Raw genomic sequence first — 21,543 nt, 5'->3', positions numbered from 1 at the left:
AAAATTCCAAAGACAGTGAGGCAACATCAGGTATATAAGACATTTTGGACAAAGAAGAGGAGGGAATGGGGTCTTAGATTTCAGAAGTGAGAATGGGCAATTGTCAGGTAGTTGAAAAACAGGGAAACACATATGGCAGGGAAACTTGCTCAGCAACAACGGAACAGAGGAGATGTCTAGCTAACAGGCACCTGCATGAAGCCCTCTTGTTTATCATATTAATTCCAATTGGGTTAAGGTGAACATCCCGAGATCTCCTTCCTGAAGCAGGTTTCTCAGTCAGAATCTCTTGGGCATGAGGAAGGGGGTTGGGGAGGGTCAAAGATTCCCCTGAATCTTGTTTCTTAATAAACAACTTAAAATCAATATCTTAAAAAGAGCAGGGCGGCAGAATTTTGGTTCCCTGAGTCAGCAATAAAAATTCTTTTTACTAATGGGAAAAAAGACACACACAACCTGCAGATAATCAGATTTTGCTTTATTGAATACTATCCCACACCCAATATTTACAGATGTAATTAAATGGAATTTATAAGACTATCATATGGAACACTTAAAAAAGTTAATCTGAAACACTCATAATGGAAATCAATTCATGTGTGTTAGTACAATAACTAATTTATAATTTTCAGCCAATATTTATCATGACTCATTTCATAAAAACTGTTTTCAAGAAGAGATAAATCTGAGACAATATAAAAAATTCAGAAAAATATTTCCATATCTAGTCATGATCTTCTAGTTTTTCTGTAAAAGAAATAAACAATAATTACAGACATTCTGGCCATTGTGAATTAAATACAGATTTTTCTTAATTGTATGACTACATTCTTTAATGCCATTTTAACTTTGGTGTAGAAAACCTATGTATCTTTTACCATATTTTCATAACAGGCTTAAAAGGGAAATACATACCCAAATGTAAAAGCAGCTCCTAAATATTACTTTCAAAATAGCAACAAGGCACATGGCTACATGTTATTACTTTGACTCTCCATGATGATAGTCCATGGAAGGGAACAAGATGGACAGCAAAATGAGTAAGTTCCCTAAAGTCTTGAGTGTGATTTTACTGTAGAAGCCAGGTGCTTTCACAAACATTACGAGGACATCAGAAATCAAGCACCCGCCTCTGCATGTCTGAGAGAATGCAGAGATCTGTGGACTAATGTCCCTAACTGAACAGTATTCTCAGAACAGAACTACAAAAGATGTGGTGTAGAGATCAGAGGGGCAGAAGGGAGCATTATTTTCTCTATCTGCACAAATTTAAAGGTCTCCTCTCTGGTTTTAGGAGAGCTAGTTTTCCTACCCATTCACAGAATAAAGGAATATAGTACTTCTTGTCTTTAAAAAGTACGGACTGTATTAACACAACCTTTAATTCCTACCCATGCATTCTGAATCATTTCAAAAGTGCCAAAGATACAATAAATCAGTGTGTCAGTGACAGCAGCTTCTATAGTATTATATCCCTAAAAACTAATCTAGCAATGTTTAATTATATTTATTGTTGCTAGGCTAACACTGCTGAAGGGGCATATAAGCACGACTCAGAAAATTGTAATGAATAAATGTCATTTATTTTCCACAATTTAAAACACATTCACTTGCCAGAAAGATTTTTGAAATGGTGGTGGTGCTGGATATTTTAGGTTTTTCTAAGTAAAAATTTCCCTTATACATAATTAATAGGTTTGCTGTTCAACAAACCTATTTTTTCAGATAACATAAAGGCAAATTTCAGAATATTATATATTAACCCACAGAGTCAAAATCACTGCAGCCCAAATTGAAAGGCCATTTAAAAATAATAGAAATTACCCCTATTTGTGAAGACTTTTCTTTTTTTGCCATTTAATTTTTTTTTTATTTTTGGTTTTCCAATTACAGTTGTCCCATTTTTCCCCCATTTCTCTCCCCCATCCAGCCCACCCCCTCTCCCACAATCATATCCCTCCCTGTTGCCCGTATCCATGAGTCATTTATACACATTCTTTGACTAAACCTTTCCCTTACTTATCCCCCTTCTCTCCCTCCCCCCTCCCCCTTATTGACTGCTATTCTGCTCTTTGTTCTATTTAGTTCTTTTGTTTGTGTTGTTCTTTGGTTTCCTGTATTAGGTGATATCATATGGTATTTTTCTTTCTTTGCCTGGCTTATTTCACTAAGCATAATTCTCTCTAGTTCCATCCATGTTGTTGAAAATGGCAGGAGTTCCTTCTTTCTTTCTGCTACATAGTATTCCATTGTGTAAATGTACCACAGTTTTTTGATCCACTCATCTACAGATGAGCACTTAGGCTGTTTCCAGCACTTAGCTATTGTAAACAGGGCTGCTATGAACATAGGGGTGCATAAGTTCTTTTGAATTGGTGTTTATTTGTGAAGATTTTAAATAGCTGATAAAAGTATACAGAACTAAGAGTAAATGTTGGAACAACAGGGTAGAGTGTATTTGTAATGAAACCACAGCAGAGAACCTAAGTAGTGATTATTCAGTTTTAACAAATGCATGCATCTGTTTTAGAGAAATCAGATAATATATAGGTTACTGTGTTTCTCTTAAATGCATATTTACTATAAATTTAAGTATTTTTCTGAAGTCCACATTTTCTTCTGGAAGTTGCCCTTTACCAAAATATAACACACTGATGACCGCCATTGCTTGGGTAACAACATTACTGTTGGGGACCCACGCTAGCTTTCTCAAAAGGCATAGCAGACATACCTACGTGGTCAATAGTTGATCATCTTGCGAAGGGCGTCATAGCACTTCCATTTGTCTGGGATGTAGAACGGCTCAAAGATGTGAGGAAATGGCGTGTCATACCCACATACTCTTGATATAGGAGCCTCCAGGTTCAGGAAGCATTCTTCCTACAGATAAGAATGTAGATGGTTAAGTTCAAGAAGATATTTTTTTCCACAGGGATGAAACATTTCAACTTAAAATACAATTCCATTCAAGGGCATTAAAATAAGGCTATTGTAATGTGAAAAAAAAACAGGTTATAAAAACCAGGCAATAAACAGCATGTTTTGCATGACCCCAGTTTTACTTAAAATATGTTTTTATCTATGCATATGCATTTTATGCTTTCCTACTCATTCACAGAATAAAAGCATATAGTATTTCTTATCTTTAAAAAGTATAGGCTGTATTAACACAACATTTAATTCCTATCCATGCATTTTGAATCATTTCAAAAATGCCAAAGATACAATAAATCAATTTGTGAGTGACAGCAACTTCTTTAGTATTATAACCCTAAAAACTAACTTAGCAATGTTCACTATTTAAACCAAACCAGATTATATCAATCAAGCTGTTCTATAAATATAAATGTAAAGCATCACAAAATCATAGCAAGATGGTTACAGTAAACTCTGCAGCTTGAAATTACTGATGGTATATTTTCTTGTTTCCTTTATTTTTCAAATTTTATATGCAATAACCATATTGGGCATAGCAGGAGGTAAGAAAATACTGCACTTTGTACTTTTTAAGTATTTCTGGAGTTTTTATGACACCGTTTTATTTTTGTAATTAAACGGCACTATAAAGAGAAAGAATAAAGTGATGAATTATCTTCTTATGTGAATAATAGTTCCTATTTTTATGGAATTAACAAACACAAATTTGTTATTTTATATGTAGCACTTCCTTAATTCAAAAACAATTACTGTAAATTCTGTGGAATTAACATACTACATATAAGTATATAAAATGTATTATAAAAATCATGAAAGATAATACAAGGATATGGAAGACTATGATACAATTTTTTTATAAGGCTATCCACTGACCGAATGAAACAGTTTGAAATTTTAACACTTTGCTTACTAAAGTATATTAGAGAGATTTAAATTCTTTCTTCCATGAATTTGTGTTTCAACTTCCTTTAAAAGCAATGGGAAATAACATGTTCTGGTCAAGCAGAGTTACTTCCCACTGGACTGGCTCACATACAAATGATTTATGTGTGATCATTGTTTTTGAGCAACCATCCAAACAGGGCATCTTTGTTTGGCATCAGTTTTCTTCTTCAGACAAAAGCTGTACACACGCACAAATACACACACACTCTTAGAAAAATATTAGAATCTCATTGGCAGATCTGTAGATCAATGTACCTAATTAAATCTCCACAAAGCATCTCTCTCTCTTCATTATATGCATTATAACACAATAACTATAGAAACCATGTGCCCTAAAGTTTCAAAACAATCCAGATTAATCATGTTCTTTTCCAGTAATCACATTCTTCTTTGTATTCCCCAAGCACATTCATATTTTTAAAACTATGTTTGATGACTTTTTATTAGAAATAGTAATCCACAGAAAATCAGGAACAAGTAATTACCCAGCCCACAGGGAATTGTGAAGATTTACAGGTAGCATCCACCACAGGAACTAAAATGGTAAGTGTCAGTTGCTGGTTTCTCTCCCTGGGGAGCTTGACATGGAAAACAATGACTGTGATGTTCCAAAACAGATCACAGTGTAGCAGGTAATCAGGGGCAACAGAAGAGAACCCAGGCAGGTGCCAAGAGAAACTTTTCACCAGCTATTTGTGGTCCAAAGTTTCACCCTTAGTCCAGTTAAAAGGACTGAAAGTGAACCCTAAACCAATTATGTAGTATCACCTACATATATTTTGTTATGATGTGTGCTTTCACATAATCAGGTATTTGATGAAAAACTGATATTCTTTCCAGAAGACCCTTGCATGAAATTATATATATGGTATTTGCCTTCACTTCAATGTCTTTTTGTAACTATGAATTTTTCTTTCTAAAAAATATTAATAAGAATAGTAATCAGTACCTATGATACAGCAGGCATGGTGCTAAATGAGGTCTATTTTACCTTATTTAAACATTTTACAAATACATGAGGTAGGTATTATATTCCATTTCACAGATGAGAAAATCAAGGCGCAGGAACTTGCTCAAGGTCAAATAGCTATACATAGCCAAGTAAGATTCCAACAAAGCCTTCGTTTGTAATCACTCTTCAGCAATTTTGATGCACTACTGCTAAGGGTAGCAATAATGAGAAGAAAAAAGGAATAAATAAGGACAGTGAAATGAAAGGCAGGCTGGGATTAAAGTTTTACAATAGAATCTTGAGAGGCAAACTTGAGAGGTTAAGTTTGGTCTAAGAAGCCTCCTCCATATTTGTATGGAAGGCAGAGCCTAAAACCGTGAAGAAGCTGAAAACACACTTCAGCATGAAGGAAGCACCCAGAGCAATAAACAGATGGTCTTGGGTATCAGCAACTTCCTAGGCTATACTAAATGATTCAAATAAGCCCATCTCAAATTGTTTATATGTTAGCCATCTGGCTTGCTATGCATATTATAACCAGAGAAGGAAGCAGACAATGTGGAATAACAATTTCAAGTCATAAAAACCATACACTCAGGCAAAATGAATTCTTTGCCTATTTTCTATAACAAAACAAAACAAATTTATTAGTATCTTGTTGAAACTGCAGAAAACAGGGAACCTGAAAATTTTCTAGCAGTTAAGAGAGGGTAAGTAAAAATGAAATATGATCCATTATTATTTTAAGATAAATTTATTGGTAGGTTTTTAAAAATTAATTGTACTGCAATAGTTCTATGTTTTGGTGAATGTAATGTAGGTTATATATGCATGTGTATGTAAATATAACTCAACACTTAACCCCATTTCCTGATTAAAGTTTTAAGTACATCAACCATAAATTCTTCTGTTGCCAAGTCACAGAAGTTATGTCACTGATATGGGCCTCAGGCATTCCACACTGTGCTTTAGTCACGCTCAACAAATCTTTTTGTTTTTATGGCAGGGCTGATAACATAATCGATACAGCATGGAATTTGGAAATCTGTCTGAAGGGAACCTATGCTCTACTACAATTTAACCACTTCTAGCCTCTGATTACTCAATAGCAAAATAAAAGTATTAAAAATTCTGCTGTAGTATCTTCCTATTGTTTTGTCACACTATTGCTGCCTTGCCTGTTTGTTCCCCTAGACTGTGAAGCAACATATGGGAAGTACCTAGTTTCATGCCTGACACTTAAGAGTGCTCAGTAACTGTGAGGTTTTTGTTTTCCTCTTAAGATTTTCCAAGTTATAATAAACACAAGGTAAATATTTGAAATGATAGACCAAATCATCATTGAAGACAAGATTCCAGTACACAGAAGAGTCAACAGTGAGAAGTAACATCCCTTATAGCAGAGAACCTGAACAGCTACTATTTACTGGACACTTTCTAAGCCTTAAAAAAAAAGTAAGAAATACCAAAACGAAGTTTAAGTGCTCTATGAGGAAGGAGGGTGGAAATCACAGAGGGTGTCAGTCCGGCTGCACTCAGGCCTTGAGGAAAGGCAAGTACAGTGCTGTCCCCTGCTGGGCAGCGGGGACCTACGCACTAATTGCCAGTTCCTGAAACTACAGTCAAGAGCTACGGAAATAGTTTATGAAGTTTAAAAGTGAGATAAGAAAAACTTAGGTACTTTATATATGTTCCTATTTTCTTACAGTTTATATTGGCTGGTGAAATTCCTTTCATTTTCCTGAAAAACTACTGAACAAATTTTTCTAAACATTTAATGCAAAGTCAGAAAACAGGACACTGTAATGAGAAGCACATCACAAGTCAAAATAGAAATGCATTCCCTATAGAATTATCTGATAAGTCAGGATTTTACATTCCTCCTTGGAACCACGAGAAACATCAGTTCAAAACTTACTTTCAAAATAATAACTCAAAAAACTGATTTTTAAATTACTTTTCAAACAAAAAGATCCAGGTTATTTCACATAATTGTTATTATGCCACCATAACACATTTAAACTATAAGAATATATTTTTGTTTCGAAGAGGAGGGGCATGAGAGAGTCCGTTAAGCTATAAATGTAATGAGCATTGAACAAGACATATAGATTGTGAAGTTATTTCTACTCCAAGAGAAAACATTAAGAACTTTAAATGATTTGTGAAAGTGATTAATTTTAAAAGTAAATTCCAATACCACTGGGTTCTTGTCTATTATTAGTAATAAAATAATGGAAACTTTGCTTCTAAGTGCAATTACAGTAGTTGTCTAGATGTCATAATGAGCAGTGCAAGAGTTAAACTCTAAAAATATGAGAAAACTAAACTAATACACCAAAATGATATATATTTGATGGCTTTAAAGCCCATGAACTTAGAAACTTACTTTTGATTATAAATTGATTAGTCCTAGTTATTTATGTAAGTTTAGACTTACCCCAGCTTCCAAATATTATCAGGGAATATTTGTTTTAAATTGGTTTTAAATCTACCATGAAAACTTGCCCATAGTCAAAACATGAGTTTTAGCCGATGAGAAAAAAAAAAAAAAAAAAAGATTCTGCTGTCTTAAATCTTTCTCAGCAAATGAGTCAAAGAAACCTGTACCTTTTCTGCAGCAGCTTTGCCACTAGAACACAGGTGTCACAAAATCCACCACTAAATCAAAGCCAAAATGGGAAAGGAAATGACTCATATCAACATCATCATCACTGGTCACAATGGATTCTGGCAAGTTTACCACTACTGGACATCTGATCTACAAATGTGGTGGGATCAACAAAACAACCATGGGAAATTTTGAGAAGGAGGCTGCTGAGCTGGGGAAGGGCTCCTTCAAGTATGCCTGGTCTTGGATAAACTGAAAGCTGAACGTAAGCGTTTGTACGACCACTGATATCTCCTTGTGGGAATTCGAGACCGGCAAGTATTCTGTAACTATCATTGATGCTCCAGGACACAGAGACTTTATCAAAAACATGATAACAGGCACATCTCAGGCTGACTATGTTGTCCTGATTGTTGCTGTTGGTTTTGGTGAATCTGAAGCAGGTATCTCCAAGAATGGGCAGACCTGTGAGCATGACCTTCTGGCTAACACACTACGTGTGAGTCAACTGATTCTTGGTGTTAACAGAATGGATTCCACTGAGCTGCCCCACAGCCAGAAGAGATACAAGTAAATTGTTAAAGAAGTCAGCACGTACATTAAGAAAATCGGCTACAACCCCGACACGGTAGCATTTGTGCCAATTTCTGGTTGGAATGGCGACAATATGCTGGAGCCAAGTGGTAACATGCCTTGGTTCAAGGGATGGAAAGTCACCCATAAAGATGACAATGCCAGTAGAACCACATTGTATGAAGCTCTGGATTGCATCCTGCCACCTACTCATCCAACTGACAAGCCCCTGAGCCTGCCCCTCCAGGATGTCTACAGAATTGGTGGTATTGGTGCTGTCCCTATGGGCCAAGTGGAGACTGGTGTTCTCAAACCTGGCATGGTGGTCATGGCTCCTGTCAACGTTACAACTGAAGTAATAAAGTCTGTTGAAATGCACCATGAAGCTTTGAGTGAAGCTCTTCCTGGGGACAACACAGGCTTCAATGTCAAGAACACGTCTGTCAAATATGTTTGTCATGGCAATGTGGCTGGTGATAGCAAAAGTGAGCTACCAATGGAAGCAACTGGCTTCACAGCTCGGGTGATTATCTAGAACCAACCAGGCCAAATCAGTGCTGGTTATGCACCTGTGCTGGACTGTCACACAGCTCATGCTGCTTGCAAGCTTGCTGAGCTGAAGGAGAAGTTTGATTGTTGTTCTGGGAAAAAGCTGGAAAATGGCCCAAAGCTTTAGAAATCTGGTGGCCCTTGCCATTGTTGATATGATGCCTGGCAAGCCCATGTGTGTTGAAAGCTTCTCTGACTATCCTCCTCTGGGTCTCTTTGCTGTTTGTGTCATGAGACAAGCAGTTGCTACGGGTGTCATCAAAGCAGTGGACAAGAAGGCAGCTGGAGCTGGCAAAGTCACCAAGTCTGCCCAGAAAGCTCAGAAGGCTACATGAATATTATCCCCAACACCTGCTGCCTCAGTGGTACTCAGTTGTGGAAGAACAGTCTCAGAACTGTTTGTCTCAATTGGCTATTTACGTTTAATAGTAAAGGACTGAAAGTTAATGAGTACAATACATCATAAAACCTTTGAAAGCAAAGGAGGTTTTGTGGACCATTTGTTTTATTTTTGTGTGTGGCAGCTTTCAAGTTATTAGTTTTTAAAATCAGTACTTTTTAATGGAAACAACTTAATCAAAAACCTGTCACAGAATTTTGAGACTCATTAAAACAAAATTGGGGGGGGGGGCTGTAAAGGCACTATGTCAGCAACTTCAAATTAATTTCATTACTGAATTAAATAAATACAATTTTATTAATTATAACATTTCTCATTTAAGGTAATGATTTAAGTATTATGCATCATATTTTTAAAACAGAACTTAAAACATATATTAGTCTGTACCAGTTTTTTATATAGCATAGATCTATGAAATTAATTCTTCAGATAGCAGAGTCCCTGACCTATGTCCAAACTAAGAATGCTCCCCTAAACATTAGAGCCATGTTCATTTTATTTTTCTAATACCACTCACATGAGATATATTCAACAAAAGCTTATTGATATGCAGTTTCTCACTTTCAAAACACAGTTGAACCTATATAACTAAATAAAGCAGTATATGCATATGAATAATATGATTTTATCCAGACTTGTAACACCTGAAATATTATACTCAGGTCCAACTATTTCAGCAAAACTTCCATATGAAATCATAATCTCAACTAAATTAAAAGCCGAGATCTTTATTATTTAACTTCATTGGAATGTTTTCAAAGACTGCTGACTTTTTTAAAAACTCTATTTCTTCCTTTTTAATGCAAATTGCTGGAAATTTGTTGCAATTTTTCTTTTCTAAGATTTTTTTTCCAGCTACTTAAAGAATAAAATTGAATTCTAAATTAGGATTTTTATTTAAGTTCCAATTCATTTTTAAAATAGAAGCTTATTTTCTGAAGTCAGAAATAATATTTTATCTAAACAGTTTCCCTGGACACAGTCTAGCTACTTAAACAAAGTTGGAGAATATTAAAATATACATAAAAATGATTCATGGTTCAAATTCAATAGTCATGTCAGAATATGAGCCTGTTAATGTAGACTTATTTATGAATCTCAATACATTAACTGTTTAAAGAAATTTCCATATCAAATTTTAACATTAACATGAATAACTTGCCATATAATATAGATTACTTTCTTCTCAAAATATTTTATAAATTTCACTATATTTAAAATCAGAAATAAATGAAAGCAAGTGACAACTCAGTCCTAGAATTTATAATCTTATCGAAAATCACTAGTACTCCATCCAAACCACTCTGATTTTCCAGGTAAAACCTGGAAAAGTTTGGTTCTGCTTTCAAACTTTACCCTAGATACAGTCTTGAGCTATGACCCAAAGTTGCCTCACCATTTCCACCTGAAGAACACTGTGAGAAACAATGGTGAAAGAATTAATTTTTTCATTAAATCTTCCTGTAACACATTCTGTTCGTTTGCTTCAGTCAGTCTCCAATGATGTTCTGGGATTTAAAAAGTTCAAAGTCTGAAGTTTAAATTCTTTTGAGATATACGATGTGCACATTTTGACATTTAAAATATACTGTGGCTCCATTGCTTTTGTTAAAACGATTTATATTCAACAGTAGAAAAAAAGGCAATGCTCTCAAATTTCCAGACTCTGAAGCTTCTAAACTTTACGGTTCAAAATTCTTCCTATACAAGAAAGCATGAACAGCAGCAAAGTTTGAAAGTGAAATTTCTGTAGAATGTGGACGCATAAAGATAAATATAAGCGACTCACAGCCCTGAGTCATCGCATGAACACATCGCTTTAAGGTAGGATTTTTTTCTTGGCTTGGCACCAGGAAACTTAAAATACTCTGGTAGAGCAACACTGGATGACCCTACAAAGCATTCACTTTTTCTGCTTGTTTTTTTCCACAAAATTTTTTGTATAGCATTCTAACACCACTAAATGGTGCTCAGAAGGAGAAATGAATCCTGGCTAAAGCGACCTGACATAGAAAATGTATTCTCTTAGAATTTGGGGAGCTGAATCTGCACTAAAAAATTGTTAGGATTTGTCACAACCTGTTTTTAAGTTTGAAGACCAATTACAAAATGAAACTCCTAGAATAGAGTGATTTCCCCCTAGCTGGCACCATCTTTCTAAAAAGTTGAGCTGGATTTAAAAAATAATGGCTAAGATATTTTCTGTTTTACAAATGATACACTTTTGCTACAATATAGAGAGGTTATTTATTGATTTTTCCTTCTCTTTAAAAATGTTTGATTTCTAGTTTTTCTTTTACCTTATGTTTAAAAGGATGCTAAAACAACTTGTTAAATAAGGCAAGGAAAAGGGAAAAATCAACTTTATCAACATAAGGCCAAAAGAGATGTGTCAATGTTTTTACTAAAATTAAACACATTTTTTTTAAAGTTAACATTGGGTGTCATAGCAACGGAGTCTTTAAGCTTGGTTTTGCTGAATGAATATATCATGCCAACTTATTTTTCAGCAGTTTAATTCTAGTCACTGGATCGCTGCATTTTTACTCAGAAAAGCACAGCAGAAATAAATGTTCTATGCTATCAGCATTAATCAGGGAGATTTGGTCAAAACCTCGTTAACTGGATTCCAGGAATATTATAGTTGCACTTCCAAAGTGTAATAATTGAACACATTATCAAAGCAAACAAGTTTCTGACCTCAGTAATGGCAATCTCTGACATGAGAAAGGAAAGGTTTATAAATGCTCTCATTATTTACATGAGGATGACTTTCACTAACATAATGAATTTGACCTTTTCATTAAATCTAGCAATTGTAATTTTTGTCTGTGTCAAATTAAAATAAAATATAGAATCCCAAATTATTTTCCTCTTTATTTGCATATCTATGTTTCTAGCTGTAAAGGTGGTTATTATTTCTTACAAAGAAGATTTTCAGGTTTAATGTCTGTGTATTTGCATATATATTTTCATAATTTCAAGAATGGAGAGATATTTCAGAATTAGGGGGTTGAATATATATATATGCCTCTAATTTTGCTCCCAATATTGGGTGAATTGTATGCTGATAAGAGAGATCCAAGTCTGCACATTTTGCATGCTCCATATAAACTAATTTCTACGAAGCCTGATGAAAATCATAGATACACTAGTGAGGGGGTGGTTAGAAACTGGGACTTAGTTCTGGATACTTTTATAGTTAAGTGTAAAAATATAATATTAGAATTGCTCAAAGGTACTATTATTAATAAATTTAGATTAACTGAATTTATAAAGTTCATATAAAACAGTAACGTTCACATAATTTATTTAGATGACGAGAGCATTAACTTACTATTTTTTATTTACTTATTTGAGGCTGGACTATATCAATTCAATCTGGTTCCTCAATTAGGAATCAGAGGGTAACACAAAAAGCAATGATTTTGAAAAAGACTACAGAAGTCTCCCTGTATGTCATATATCACACATAACGATGTACATAAGCACACAAAGACACAAACAAACAATCCTGTATTTGATCAACACATTCTGACCAATATTCCAAGAAACAACATAACAGCCTACAGGAAAAAAAATGCATTTGTCCATATGCCTATCGGTTCAGAGAAAGGAATAAGTACAGGCAAATGGAAAACAGAAAAGCCAGACGTTCACTAAATAGTAACCAAAGAGGTGTTCTTATTGAGTAACAAACAAGCATAAGTATTATTTGTATATTTATGCTTGTTTGTTACTCACTGGATCCTTTCCACAACTTTCTGTGGTAGCGTAAGTGAGGAGCTAAGGCTAGCCAAGTTTAAGGAGGGACGAAGATCACACAGGTGCTCACCGTTTTGTTGGTATTTGAACCAGCTCTCCTGGTTAATCTTCAGTGTGCTGAGAAAGACTTAAGGTTAAGTGGTGGGCCAAAGCATCTTGCTTAGATACAAGATAATATTTAATATTTGTTATCTAGTGCTCATTATACCTGTGAAAGAAAAACTGGTGAAACTGTCTGTTTGTTTTTATCCACTCCAATCAAGATATTTTGAAAACTTTAATAAAAAGCTTTAAAAATGTTGCCACATCACTGCTTATGTTGTGTGTCCTATAGGCTAGACTAGAAATAGCTTATGAGCTGTACGAAAATGAAGGGTGAGTTTAATTTGGCCCATGGGCCAGAATGTGCTAACTCTTACCTGTGAACAATCATATACAAATGAGTTATTATTCCCATTTTTTCAGAAGGAATGAACTAGGAGAACTTAGGTCAAAGTAACATAGCTCTACATTTATTTCTAGAATTCCTTCTTTTATTTCACAAGAGCCTTGTAACTCTCCCTCTCGGGGCAGGGGCAAAAACTAAACTAAACAAAAAAAACAAACAAAAAAACCTTAGCACTATAGTGTCTCTTTATGGGGGAAGAGGGGAAGCGAAGAGAATACATTTTAAATTAGAGCTACAGTAGTTAGGCTCAGATTTCTGTTTGTTCCCATTAGATACTTGCTGGGGAGAAGATGTGCAAGTGAGGGGAAGAGTGGGCATGAGTACCTTTTTTCTGTTTAATTACTAGCACCTTGTCAGCAGAGGGTGTGAGCTGTCACTCTGAGTTCTGAAGCTGTGAATTCTTAGGAAAAACTGAATGTTCAAACTATGGTAGGCTACAAGTTTAAGTTAAAAAAAAATCATTAAAGTTCTCCATCAGAAAATTAAATTTTCTTTCATTTATTTCTTTATCTATAATAAAATCTAGGTACTAAGTAATTTGATAAGAATGTGACAGCTTTTTGATAAATTAGAAAATATTTTAAATTAAATTAACAAATTAATTTAACTATTTTATCTCAGTAATTCAATTTCTATGGAAGAAATTTAAGAATTTTCTTCCATAGGTTACAAATTTTATCGCAGCCTTAACTTAAATTGGAATATGAAATTCAATCCTCTCCTCACAATTAACTCACTTTGTAGAACTGTAAAACTACAGAAGAAAATTTCTGAAGTATTTAAAGAACTGTCTTTTAAGAATAAAATTAAATCCTTTTTGTGGAATTAAAAACGATAAGACTTACAATTAAATTAATCTTAAATTAAAATATAAATTTAAGTGTGGCATGGATTTCCCAATCTCAGACTATATTTGTCAGTTTCAATTAGTGGTCACTGGCACAGTCTCTACAGCTGACCTAGGGTGTTTATTAAATAGCTGTGGGCTCTCATATTGTAGGTGTGAAGCTGTTTACACACATATAAGTGCCATCAAATGGACATAGCTTTGTGCAGAAGGGTCCATGCCCAAGCATGGAAGCAGACAGGTCCCAGCTGTCTGAACAAGCATTTCAGTCATCCCTGGGAAAGTATCACTTTTAAAAGGCTGATTAAAAAATTATATATGTATGTAATATATCTGGATTACGATGCAGTAGAATTTCATCAGTTTCAATCCCCAGTTCCCTGAATGAGCATGCATATATTTGACATAACAAATCACCAACCCACAAGGATTTTCCTTAGGTTTCCTCAAATACTAATTATGTAGGAAATATAATTAAGTACATATGATTCACTGCAGCAGTAGGTACTTCAGTTACTTCAGAATTGCCAAAAGGGATCTGAAGTGTCTATTCTCCCTCCAAAACAACCATGCTGTGTGCCAAACTGATAACCGTTCAACACAGCTGCAGAGCAAATGTGCAGTCTCGGTCCTGTAAACACAGTGTTCGCACATCTAGCTGTCCTGCGAGCAATTTCAAATTTAGAACTACCGATAGCAGGTTTATGTTACTGTTACATGATTATTATGCCTGAGTATTAAGTCACTTGTCTTGCCCAGCATGGCTTGCACAGACTTCTATAATGTATGATTTTCCTCTACCTCGGAACACTTGCTGAAACTCTGAAAACCCCAAATATTGATAAATACATTTGATTAGTATCTTGTTGAATTGGTTTTCAAGTTCTATAGCTCACATGAAAAACAGTAAATGTTGTTTGTGTTTGAGAACATGTTTGCGACATAATTAGCATGCAATATACCAGTATTTAACCTCCTTCCTGAAGATAACCATATACAATATGTTTATTATAAATGCTTTTCTTCTTGTTACAGAAAGTAAGTGCACAAAACAAACCTATGGACAAATCTGAGCTACAGAAATGAAACTATTTTATCTCAGTAATTCAATTTCTATGGAAGAAAATTCTTTTCAGAGATGCTCTCCAAATGGGGTGGGTTGCCGGATGCTCAAGGCCATGACCGCATTCCCTGGAGGCTGTTAGATTGCTATGGCAACTACTCTTCCCCTATCAATAAGCAACAGCTCTGAACACTAATATTCTGGGGGGAAAAACAGGTTTCGGTTTTCTGTGGTGATAACAATAGGAACTAGTTTCAAGACTACAATATACCACTTTTTGCACAAAACTAACAGTATCTTTGCTAACTGAATTATTTCACTAAAATTCATCTTTATATTAAATGCAAAGTTAGTGAAATCGGCCATCGTAGTCTAGTTTCAAAACAAGGTAAAATTTGTGATGCAGTAATCTAAGAATGTTACAGCTGGAATGGGTTATGTATATGGGTCCAGACAGAAGAAGAAAACCTATCTCAAGAGAGCAAATGACGTATAAAAGAAGTAAAACTGACAACAAGAAACACATGATTCCACACAGCTCTTGAAGTTTCTTACACATTTTCAATGGCAGTATTTCTTATCTGTGGTTATTTCCAGATATCTAAGTATTACTGTGCAGAGTAATAAATATTGACTATATTATTTACTAAATTAAATAGAGCTCTCTCCTTTCCAAGAAGGTATTTATCAGTTTTGTCTTCACTGGCTCAAGTATCAACAGGTAAATCTTTCAAGTTGCATCTTAATTTAGGTGTGTAAAATCAACATTGCAAAGAGTCATGTGCACTGGTTTTCACAGCCCACTGTATCAGAGGTACAATGCCTGACACAGAGTAGAGATCAATCAATAATTGCTAACCAAACTACTCCAGTTTTTACTTATGTTCTGGTTCACTCTGGGGCATTAATGAGTTTAGTTACTGATGGGGCAAAAAGTCAGCAAGGCAGAAGGTAGGGTGTGGAGATATTTACTCCATAGTGATTACTGCACCTATCTTACTCATCTAACACACTCTGCACTGTTGTTGCCATTGTGATCCTGTCCCTCTCCTAGTTAGAACTTTTTCCAGGCTCCCCAGAACTTATTCTTTATTTACCCCTATTTTCCCCACAACCCAGTACAGACATGCACAGCCCTACCTCCATTGCAAAGCTTACTATTTTATAACACAAACCACTCTCTTCTAAAACACTGATTTTTCTATCCCCTGCTATCTTCACATAGTCCACTTTTCAAATTTAGCTCAAATGCTCTTTTCCAGGAAGTCTTCAGGACCTTGATGGTGATTTTTTAAAAAAATCACTTATTCAAATAATTGGTCAATCATATATTTCAGAGTCCATGATGTCCCTACTTTCATAGTTTTATATTCTAGTAGGGAAACTACGTACGCAGAAGCTCTAGACAGGATGTCCACAGAAGTTTGCAGCAGACATAACACAGACCTCTTAAGTTGTATAGAGCGTTCAAGGAAGGGCTATCTTGAGAAGATGGCTCTGCCAAGTTGACAAAGTACAAAAGCAGAGAGGCAGAGAAGAGCCTGGTATGGTCCAGAGGTGGAGAGGAAGCTCTGGAAACCTGAGCATAGGCTGGAGAGCAGAGCGCATGACAAAGGAGCAACAACAAAGCAACAGAAGGGAAGGAGGGGACACCAGGAAGCCAGGTGCCCAGCAGAGCAGCCCTGAGAGCGACAGATGGTTTTCATATTTTATATATGTATATGTTATAGTACACATGCAAGAGTAGCTATGGAGAGTTACAAGATTTTCTAGGTGAACTCAGGGTTCGTTTATAGGAAGTCAAGATATGTCACTAGAGATGAATATCAGGGTTGCTGAGAATCTCAAACACGAAACAATACAGGGTGAGAGTAGTAGTAAGTCAAAGTACAGAACATGAGAAGATCACTTTTTGTGTTATTTAGGGGAAATTATCATTTCATTTAGTATGAAACATTTTAAGGATCAACACTTTTGAGGAAGTTAGGAAAATAAAAATAGAAAATTTGAAATTGGAAGTATGTTACTATAGATTTTGGCTAACTGGGATATTTTCTTGGATAGAATTCCAATATCTTTTCTCTTCTAGTAATCTATTTATTACCATAGTCAGTGTCTTAATGAAAATATCAATTTCCCATATACTCACACTGCATATTTTTATTTCTTATCTCTGCATCCTCCTCAGTGGTTTGTTATAATTACGTAAAGAAAAAGGCTCAAAACTGAGTAACCTAGCAACATGCACAAAGATTATATTTTTATAAATGGTATCTATTGTTCCATTAGTAAGGAATAGAAATTCACTCCACACAGAAACAGATTTTCATATGCTTTATCTAGGGGCTGTAGAGAACCCCTCCCCCATTCATGTCCTCTCTGTGTTGTCAGTTACCAAGGCTGATTACAATACAGCAAACTCTGAGCTAGTAACATAATAATTTTGCTACCTAGCAACTTGGGATGATTTGAGGTAATCTAAAATGAAAGTAAAATATAACTAGAAAATGTTCTATGTACCCATTTATACGAAGTTCAGAAGGGTAAACGTATTTGCTTAGCATTTATTTTAATTCTGATTTATAAAAATTTAGATTATTTGAAAATTCTGTTATTTGGAATTATTAATTGGAATCTCTACACAGAGACTAATTTTTAAGTAAATTCCAAGTGTTATCTTCTCGTGTTGTGAAAAAATGTTTCCTTTGTGAAATAAAGAATGACAAAACAGATCAATTCCTTTGGGTTTCAGACTCATACTGTACTAGCAAAGTAGAGGACTTTGGTCCTTGTCCTGAATCTCTCTTATCAGCTGGGAAAGTGACAAGACAGTGTGGCTCTAGCTTTTCTACTCAATCATCCACACTACCAGTGTGCACTGATCGGCATGATAATAAAGGAAATCAAACTCTGGTTGATGAAAGAGTAAATGCCCTTCCTGACTCCCTTTATAAGAAGTCATCCTAGTATACAATGGCTGGCACACAGCAGTAAGTGAGGTTGACCTGAAGAATTCCAGTTTTCCCTTATCTTCACATCTCTCAAGCTGGGAGGAAGGCAAGGGCTTGAGAGTCATTAGCCCTTCAGTACTGATAATAGAAGCCTGGAGATTTCAAACAAAAAGAATTTCAGCCCTGAATTCCTGACAAACGAAAATGCAGGAGGTTGTCAGTTGACCATTTTGACACACAAATGGCAGAAAACTGACAAAATACAGATGGCCACAGAACAAAAAAATAAATAAAGAACTCACAACAAAAAAAGAGAGAGAAATGAAAGAAACAAAAGAAACCCGAGGACCCTAAGAAGTTAGAAAATGCTTTTTGTTTAAGGTTAATTCTGAATAAATACTGAAAGGGGCTAACATCATAGGAATGAGATTAAGATGGAGACATAGGTAAATGCGATACATCCTCCCACAACCACATCAAAATTACAACTAAATAACACAACCACCATCATTCAGAACCACCTGAAATCTAGCTGAATGGAAGTTCTACAATTAGGGATTTGAAGAAGCCACCACATTGAGACTGGTAGAAGAGGCAGAGATGCTAAACTGGATGGTCCCACAACCGCGTGTGGTGGATAAAAATTGGGAGGGATATCTTGGCTCTGGAGGTTTCCCTGAAGAGCAAGAGGTCCCAACCCCACACCGGGTCCCCCTGCCCAAAGTTTCAGTGTTGGGCAGAGAAGTCCCCATAGCTTCTGACTGTAAAAACCTGTAGGGAGTGAGGCAGAGGGAGACAGAGGGCTTCAGGAGTTCCAAGCAGCTCCTCTTAAAGAGGCACACATACAGACCTACTCACTGAGGGGCTCACTCCCTCTGAGCTCCAGTGCTGGAGTAGCAGATCAAAAGACAACAGGGAAAATGGGGAGAAACTGAATTGTCTGGCATCAGGACAAGAGCTGAGGGGGCAGCATTCGGCCATACAGCATTGCCGGCAGAGGCCAAGGTTCCTTTCTGAGAGCTCCCCACAGAGCCAGCAGGCAAGCACCATAACTGAATCTAAATTGACCTGGTCCACACCGTTTGCCCCACTCTGGTGATTCCCTGAGACCCCCACCCCACCAAATTTTGAGGCCCACCCCAAGCTGCTTCTAGTGGCTTTTCCATATGGATGGCCTATCTTGGGTCACGTTTCAGACTCCTAAAATCTCTCAACAAGCAGTATCTGGCCTTGGCTTGCCCCATAGCTCTAGCCAAGTGGCCCCAGGCCCGACACTAGCAGCAGCCAGCTTTAGTTCACAGCCTGGCCTCTCCTGGTCACCTTCAAGCCCAGTACAAGTAGCAGCCATCTGAAGACCTCTATAGCCCATGCCATGTGGCCAAGAGCAAAACAAAGGCTGCTGCTGACGTTGGCCTGCACCTCCCGGGAGGCCCAGGAGCCAACACACCTGATGGACAGCTTTAGACCACCTCAAAGCACCACCCATCACTTCCACAATCAATACATTCAAGGAGTGGACTAAGTAGCACCAGAGCCCTGCTGAAGTAAGTCCTGCACTGTGGGGTGAGGCCCAGCACTGATCCTCCATGGTGGTAAGTGGTTGCAGCAATTCCTTGCAGTCAGTCAGCTTGGGGGTAAATATCTTCCATGATATGCTAACAGCAATCAAGGATCAACTACAACAGAAAGGGTGTACACAGCACATAATGGAGGGGGGGGGCACCTGGAATGCCCAGCTCAGGTAACTGGGGAGGCTGTGCCACTAGATCTTACAGAACACCTACTACAGAAGGCCATTCAACCAACCCCAGGAGATGTAGCACCTCTACCTAATATATAAAACAAACACAAGGAGGCTGCCACAATGAGGAAACAAAGAAACACGGCCCAAATGAAAGAACAGAACAAAATGTTAAGATTCTTTTTTAAGAAGGAGAAAAAAAGGATAAAAAAACATGAACAACAATAAAATGTCAATAAATACATATCTATCAATGATTTGAATCTAAGAAACAAACAAGCAGAACAGAAACAGATTCACAGATACAGTGAACATTTTGATGGTTGAAAAAAAAATACATAAGAGCTGGCTATATTGGTGAAAAAAAAAAACTCTTATGACCATAAATAAAAATGGGAAAAGATATCCCCCAAAGGGAAGTGTCAGAATGTCTTTAATAGGGAGAGAGGGTAGGAAAACTTTATTTTTTACTTTCGTAATAACCCAGAAAGTTTTCCTCCTAGGGTTAAAAGGTAAAAACCATCTTCTCAAAGGAAGACCAGAACCTCTAGGAAATGGTAAGATTTACAGATTTAGTAAAGGTGGCACAGGACAGACTAAGAACAAATATTTATAATCTACGTATCTGACAGATCATGTATCACAATATATGTAAACAGTCCTCAAAACTCAACAGTTAAAAAAAGAAATGATCTAATTTAGAAAGTAGGCAAAAGACTGAAACAGACATCTCACCGAAGAGGAGACAGGTAACAAAAGTACATGAAAAGATGTTCATCACCATTAGCTAAGAGGGAAATGAAAATTAAAACCACACCGAGATATCACTACAAACCTACTGGAACAGAAAGACAGTAACAGTGAAAGCACCAGACTCAGGAGAGGGCAGGGAGATACCGTGTACACTGGTGGAGGGAATGTAAAATGGTACAGTCACTCTGGAAAGTAGTTTGGCAGTTTCTTATAAAACCAAACATGAGTGTACATACAACCCACTCTTAGGCATTTATCCCACAGAAATGAAAACTTATATCCACACAAAAATGTGTACAGAAATACAACAACTTTTACATAATAGCAAAAACTGAAAACAACTCAAATGTCCTTCAATGGGAGAATGGATAAAAATAGTGGTATATGCTTACCTACCATGAAAAATGAATTAGCCATAAAAAGTAACAAACTACTGACATATACACAACCTGGATGGAACTGAAAGGCATTATGCTTGATGAAAAAAGTCTCAAAAAGTAGCTTACTGTATAGCTCCATATATACACATTATTGAAATGACAGTATAGGGATGGAGGAAAGATTAGTGGTTGCCAGACTGAAGATGGGGGGAGGATGCAAATTTGAAAGGGTATTGTGAGAGAATAGTTCTATATCTTGACTGTGGTGGTGACTATGCGAATCTAGAGAGATAAAATTGCATAGAATTAGACACACAATATACACACAAATATATAGGTTAAACAAATGGTGAAAAGTTTTGTAGTCTAGTTAACAGTATTGTACTAATGTCAGTTTCCTGGTTGTTATATTGCACTAGAGTTATGGAGGGAAGCTGGGTGAAGGGTACACAGGACTGGAATTAATATTTCTGAACTTCCTGATTGCCTATAATTATTTCAAAAAAATTTTAATTAAAAAAAGGTTAAAAATATTTTAATGTGCATGTTTCCATAACAAAGGTGACAGAGATATAAGGATGCAGAGAGTCCTGGAGCTGAAGTAACAACCAGGGTCTAGCGCAGAGTC

General features: G+C 36.2%; 1 protein-coding gene across 1 annotated transcript in view; it reads right to left on the bottom strand.

Moving 5' to 3' along the window:
* Positions 1-457: 457 nt before the first annotated feature.
* Positions 458-21,543, bottom strand: part of BCKDHB (branched chain keto acid dehydrogenase E1 subunit beta) — a 199,265-nt gene continuing 178,179 nt past the window's right edge. Inside the window, exons 10-11 of the mRNA XM_090280522.1 lie at positions 2,736-2,880; positions 458-747 (exon numbers count right to left, since the gene is read on the bottom strand). Of these exons, the coding sequence (XP_090136648.1) occupies positions 2,740-2,880 (141 nt within the window). The 3' untranslated portion in view covers positions 458-747; positions 2,736-2,739. The remainder of the gene's footprint in view (positions 748-2,735; positions 2,881-21,543) is intronic.

The sequence above is a fragment of the Furipterus horrens genome, unplaced genomic scaffold, assembly GCF_987537825.1.
Source record: "Furipterus horrens unplaced genomic scaffold, mFurHor1.1.pri manual_scaffold_6, whole genome shotgun sequence".
Lineage (NCBI taxonomy): Eukaryota > Metazoa > Chordata > Mammalia > Chiroptera > Furipteridae > Furipterus > Furipterus horrens.
This window is presented reverse-complemented; position numbering and strand designations above follow the sequence as displayed.